Genomic DNA, 6,921 nt, shown 5'->3' with positions numbered 1-6,921 from the left:
TAAAACTTAAAAAATTTCACGTCGCGCCAACATAGACTTTACAGTCCTCCCTCAAAAAAAAATGGCGGTTTATTACTTATTTCAGTTTCGCGCGCTGTTGTTTTTATTTTTTTATTTGTTCTAACCTGTTGTACGGGTAAAGGAATCTCCTAAATATATTACGACAAACTAACTAACCTAACAGATTAAGAAATACTTGGATACTACAATAGGCTATTTGACAACAATGCGAAAAATAAAGTGTCAATTATTGTAATCAGTACATATTATGAGTCTAAAAGTGGTTATTTATTAATGAAAGTTGAAAATAATACATACATATTAAAAAATTAGTTATTAAAAAATCCATAAATAAAAATGCATTATTTTAATGCATTGGCCAGGCAATGAAGTCACTTTCTTGTTAACCTTGCTTGACTTCTATACGTACCAGCTTAAAATACAAGCTAGTGACGCCACCGATCCCATTGCAGCGCCATATTGTTCAACTAGCGTTTTCGCGCGCTATTTAAATATGGAATTTTTAAAATGATATTTTTCGGCAAATATGTACTAGAAATTAAAAAAAAACAACTTTTACCGACTTTCATAACCTCTACTAAATATTATAAAATTGATTTTAAAAACCAGTCAAATAGCCTATTATTGTGATAATAATATACTTAATTATTATAGGTCATATACTAATCGTTATACACTGTAATGTAGTGAAACGTTTTGTATTACTGGCTTTAAATATATTTATGTATTTAATTATTATTTACTGTCATGATATAATCTTTATTAAATAAAAAAGGTTTTAATATAATTTTATCAGCGTATGTACTGTAATTCTTCGTAAATATTCAGAACTCTTTAACCGACGAGAACAATTAGAAAAATTATCTAATCGGTTTTCACTTAAAACATAACTGTAAAGTTGAACACATTCTACGAAAATTAACTAACTGTTAATAGTAATAGTAAAACTGTTAATTTTAGTCCATATTTATGTATTTTCAATGTAATATGAATAATAATAATTAGTAGTCGTTTGTTCAAGCCATTTATTTATACCTAGGGTATATTGGATACATTGTGTGACGTAGGTACAGATGATAGGAAAGGATTGACTGTTGGTAACTTATAACGTTCGGGATATGTAGTTAGTAAATAAGACGAAATTTAAATCATAGCAACGTTATTGTATTTTATTTTTTGAATTGAATCCTTTGTGTGCTTACACAGTAAACACTGTTCTCAACACTTACAACTAAAAATACTCTAACAAAATTAAAAGTTATATTTTAAGTTATAAAATTGTGGCTCGTGCAATGGTTTGTTTCCACCAAGGCGTAAGGTTTTAATATTAACAAAGTTATTGTTTTTGATGAAATAACTTTAATGGTGCTAGAGGTATACCTACCTACCTTGGATTTTGACAAAAATTGATATCACTTAGGTATAGTGCTGAGATATTGTGCATTATTCCTAATTTTTTATCATTGGGTGCCCCAGTTTCACCAAGTCATATTTTGCCAATGTGCACATTAATTTACTTTCGTATATTTTTTTATACAAACTGATATATACGATAAAAGTTATTATATAATTCTAATATATTGCTATCTTTTCATTTTAGTCTATAGAAAACGTTTATGACTTCAAGTGCTCTATGTATAATTCTTAAAAATTTAATATTATATTGTAACAAAGGGCTTGTAATCACACAAGTAAACGATTGATTGAAGTTCTTAATCTGAAGAAATAATGGCTAACCAGTGTAATATCCTTCGGTTACGTCTACTATAATATTTAATAAATTACGATATTTACGGAAAGGTTGTCATAATGGAGACTAGATATCACATGGTTTTGAGCTATTTTGATTTTTCGTATTGTGTTCCTATTCATGTCGAATTTAAATTGCGTTTTGCAATATTCAAAAAAATTGTTGCTATACTCGTAATAGATGCAAAACTACACATTTCGCATGTTTTGTTTTAAATAAGTAACAAATTATATTAAAAGAGATTATTTTATAGATAAAGTTCAATTAATGATGGAAATAAAAACATTGTTTACATCTAAAGATTATACAAAATAACAATCAAAATCTAAACTTTTATAACATAAATGTACTCTTCCAATTAAAAACTTATATTTTCCTAATATAAACGACTGTGATAACTGTCCTACAGATGACGTACATTACGGTGTTCACGGTGACGCGAATAATTTTAAGTGGTTCAGTCGAAATCATTGAGCATACGATATTATAAATTTTAACGTATATTAATCATAATGAACAATGTGTTTTATTGCACAAACAGTCGATACTAACGATCTAAATGTAACGCTAGGCGGGTTTACCTAGAAAACTTGCATTTAAAACAATCGAAATAAGTACTATAGACGTGACGTTATCGCAGCTTAATCTAGTTAACCGGCAGTGACCTGAGTGGTGACGCTCGTTGCTAAAGACGATTAATTACGTACACGCGTCGCGACGCTTGCGCCTCGTCGCCACATCCGCTCGCTCGAACATACACTACTCCTTATTAGACTACCTATCTATTTGTTATGTGAATTCTTTTCAATTTCTTTAAAGCGTACATTTTATACTTACAATTAAGGAGGTTCTTATGACATTGAATATTACGAATTTCCTCTAAATAAAACTTTACAAAAATTGTGTAAAAATCATGCTGGCAAGAAATATTAATTAACGTTTAGTTTAATTTGTAAATAATCCTAATAAAACTAATGACAGTCTTCGCGATGACTGAACAATAAATAATATTTTAGGTTTTCAGGTGGGATTGCTAAGGAACCGCGTGGTGTCGCTAGGTTTGCATCGATCTCGTGAAACAGGACTGACGTAAATTTGGAACTTGCTGTCAAACCTATTACGTAATAAGGTTGGATTGGTCAAAATATTATGAATTATTTCTTTGAGCACCTTTTATAGCGTTGTGCCACTTGGTTACATTCAGTATAATTAGTATAAGATGTTATAACTCTAAATTAAATTATACTATTGCCTCACAATTACTGGCTTAGTTCATGAACCTCACATAATACTTAAATAAATATGTGTATAATATAATATTCTAATATATTTTTACATATGTACAGTAAAAAAAATAAACAAAAGAGGTACATAACAAATAAAATAAAAATTTGTACTTGAAAAAAAACTCCATTCAAAACATTATTCACTTAAGTCGGGTCGAGTTTAATATAATACTAAGTCTAAATTATTTTATTTGTGTTGTATATAATATCATTGCACGCATTCGGCACTGAGCTTGTAGCTGAAGTTCAGGGAAACAGAGCTTGGAGTGCCGAGTGCGAGAATTCTTATTAAACTTTAATTGTACGTTATCCTTATCACTAACTACAATATAATAATGGTATGAGCGGTGTAGTGGATGCTTCCCGCTCATACCTAAAGCGTTTAGGTGAACGTAATTTCGCACTGTCTGCCTGCCCTTATTGCGACGCAGTACCGGCCTCTGTGTGCTCCTAGCACATTCATCGTAATCATAATTAATTCAACAATTTGAGTAAATTTTGAGAAGGTTAATGATATCGCGTTTGACCTTAACCACACGCCGCAATTCATTTTTTATTTGTATCACAATAATGTATATTTATTTTTTGGAAACACCAAAATTAATGCAATTACATCGAATCGTTAATTGACTTTTTTTTGTTCGTTGGAAAGCAGCCAGTGCGACCACAAAACGCCACGGCATCCACAAATACACGTATGTACATTACAACACTAGTTCAGATAAACAGCGTTACGACTGAATATGTGTCTAGATTTGTTATTACAATATAGTAGGCAGCCCCGGCGGGACCTGCGACGAAGGTGGGATATTCGACACTCGACTGTGTCTGCAAACGAATCGAGTTTAACTGACGAGGCAACGATGTCCATTACTTACAAAATTATATAAACTTAGATCAAAACGCTATTTAGTCTACTTAAATAAATAGGTAAGTAGGTAATAATTACAAATGTACATACAACCTATACGTCGTATTAAGTCTCTTATTGAATTGACTTACAAACTCAATGTAGGGAATAAGCTTTTACACGTTAAAACCATAAAATAAATAAGACGTCAATCATCCCCGTCCATCGTTGACTCGGATTAAACGAGACTAAATTTTGTAGTCTAGGTGGACTAAGTATCGGGGTCGTCACTCCGACGGAAGATCGTAACAGTGTCGCAAATTAACAGGTAGTACATCGATTGTATCAGGAATCTAGCTCTCTTCTACTGTAACCACGAAGAAGTAGTGGCAATCGCAAAGCGCAGAATCGGTGGGGAAAACGAGAACTATCAAACGACCGGCGATCAGCACACCGTCTCGGCGGGAGCGAGCGTCGACAGCGGAGCCAGCGCCGACAGCGGAGCCAGCGCCGCCAGCGGAGACAGCGCCGACAGCGGAGACAGCGGCGGCGCGCCCAGCGGCTCCGGCGAGCGCCGCCGCAGCGCTTGACGCTTGCGGAACTCCAGGAACTCCTCCTTCATGGCCCGCACGCGCGCCTCCACGTCGTCGCGCGCCGCGCGCGCCCGCGTGCGCTCCGGCGTGGACGGCGTGGGCGTGCGCGTGGCGCGGTCCCACTCGTAGTGCACGTCCACCGAGCCCGCGTCCGCCGCCTCGCCCGAGCCGGGCCGCGGCGGCGGCGCCGGCGGCGGCGGCCGGTAGGGCGGCGGCCGCCACTCCGCCAGGCTCTCGGTGCGGCTGCTCCGGTTGTGTTGGGAAGACGATGCGTTTTTGCTCCCGAAACCGCTAGAAGACGATCTGCTCTCGGGCGACGCCTCGTGGGGGGGCGGCGCGGGCGTCTCGACGATGGGTCGAGGCCGTCCATGGCGCGGGAGAGGCCGCGACCTGGCACGGGCGAACACGCCCGTGCAGAAGCGCTGCTGCGACGGCTCGAGGGCCGATATGTGAGGGGGCCGCGATCGGAAAGAGGGTGGCGTCGGAAAGGAACCGTCCGCCGAGCTCGGAAACGGCACCGAGCTCAGGTCGGAGATGTGAAGAGGCGACCAGGGCGTCCAGGCGGGAGCCCAGACGGACCAGGGCGGCCAGGGGGGCCAGTGCAGCGCGAGCGTGGGGGAGGACGCGCGGAAGAGGGGCGGCGCGGCGGCGGGGCTGAGCGGCGCGCGCAGGCGCGGCAGGAAGCCGCCGTCGTCGGAGGCGGAGGGGGCGGCGGAGGGCGCGGGGGAGGGCGCGGGCGTCACGCTGCGGTCGCGCCGCGCGCCGCCCCAGTAGCGCGCCGAGTCGCCGCAGCGGGACGCCGGCCAGATCCAGTTGACCGTGAATCGCAAACACTGCACTAGACTCGATATTCCGCTTTCTCTAAATCTGAAAAGTTTAGTTTGAGTCAGAATTTGTATGTTCGCCATCGCCGGCGGCGGTCACGTAATTTGTTAATTTTTAACTGCGACGAAATGATCGTCTGACTGACCTGACTTCCTAGTGAGGGCAGCGTGAAAAGGTTAGCCAAAATTAGTAAAAAGCAATAAACTATTACAAATGACATCGGGTAAATGAAAACTCACTTCTTAAAAGGCACTTGAGTGCTGTCTGCGGCGCGAAGGTCAGTGAGTCGCGCGGCTACCATGTTGTATGCTGCAACCGAATAATTTCTGAACATTAACGCAGTGCAGCGTACCGTCCTGTGAGTCCACGACCGCTGCCCGCCACCAACACTGTTCTCGGCCTTCGCCCCTCACTCGGCACACGCACCGCAACCGTGAAGCAGAACCCACACCATATTGTCAATTTGAAAGCCAGGCTTACCGTGAACGAGTATGAAATACAAGGAATATGCATTGTTCTTCATTTTATGACGGATATATATTTTTTTGTAACGTTACTAAAAATCAGGTGTGCAAAATCATAAGTTGCATACACTTTAAAAGATTTTTTTTTTGCTGAAGTTTCTACATCATAAACAAATGTATTAAAAATAATTATGTAAAAAAGGTAATTAGATAATACATCATTATTATCTTTGTAGTGAAATATAAATAAATGACGTCACTAACGTATAACTATAAAACTAATCGTTGTTAATCTAGATATACATATGTATTTGAAAATAACATGCATAATCCTCATAGAGATTACCACAATATTTTTAAACCATTGTTAGTAATATTAATAAAAACTTTAGTATTTTCTATTATAATTCGGTCTTTACAGGTAAGTAACCAATTGAATTGCAAGTTCAAACACTTAATATCCAGACATAATCCGTGATGTGTCGCTTTTTAATGAATAGGCTAACTTATATATTTATTTAAGTTTTTTATTAATAATATTCACAATCATGGCTTACGTCTGTAATAAACAATTTATCAAAAAATGCATATGTGTGGCAAATAAACATAATTGTGGTATAAATATATTATGTCAAAAATACTTGTTAAAAAAATAAAATAAAAATTATAATTACATATATAAATACATTAAATGCGTATTTATGCACAATACCAACAAGCTTCTTACATACTTTCTTATATACTTACTAATCTTCAAGTTTATGTGTAATAATATTTTTGCGTACTAAAAATGAACGGGCACATATACATATCGAATTATTATATTCCACCATGCTTTAATTTTACAAACGAATTTAACTACTTTTATTGGTACCACTTTATATAATATTCCTCAAATCTTTGGTTTTAATATTGACAGTTTATTTTATGTACGCACTGATTCATAAAATTATAAAAATCTATATATCTGTGTACTATTAATAAAATCATTTAAACATTAAAATATACATATATATTGCTTAGCACTGACAAACATTGTATTTAATACATATAATCTGGATTTAAAGCTTGTAATGAAAAAGGTTAGCATGCCCCAACAGTAAATAAAATTTATAAGCTACAACTCAAATCG

At 37.7% G+C, this 6,921-nt stretch overlaps 1 protein-coding gene across 10 annotated transcripts in view; it reads right to left on the bottom strand.

Moving 5' to 3' along the window:
* Window positions 1–1,163: 1,163 nt before the first annotated feature.
* LOC124531669 (protein turtle) overlaps window positions 1,164–6,921 on the bottom strand; it is a 65,995-nt gene continuing 60,237 nt past the window's right edge. For 7 of the 10 annotated variants that reach the window (XM_047106152.1, XM_047106158.1, XM_047106156.1 and 4 more), the window contains 2 exons: window positions 5,565–5,634; window positions 1,164–5,367 (listed from right to left, as the gene is read on the bottom strand). In XM_047106152.1, coding sequence (XP_046962108.1) covers window positions 4,353–5,367; window positions 5,565–5,634 — 1,085 coding nt within the window. In that variant the 3' untranslated portion in view covers window positions 1,164–4,352. Of the gene's footprint in view, window positions 5,368–5,470; window positions 5,479–5,564; window positions 5,652–6,921 lie in introns of all 10 variants that reach the window. The other 3 variants (XM_047106159.1, XR_006966602.1, XR_006966601.1) reach the window with 3 other exon arrangements.

This window comes from Vanessa cardui, chromosome 8, assembly GCF_905220365.1.
Source record: "Vanessa cardui chromosome 8, ilVanCard2.1, whole genome shotgun sequence".
Taxonomy (NCBI): domain Eukaryota; kingdom Metazoa; phylum Arthropoda; class Insecta; order Lepidoptera; family Nymphalidae; genus Vanessa; species Vanessa cardui.
The sequence above is the reverse complement of the archived record's forward strand: the minus strand, read 5'-3'. Positions and strand labels throughout refer to the sequence as shown.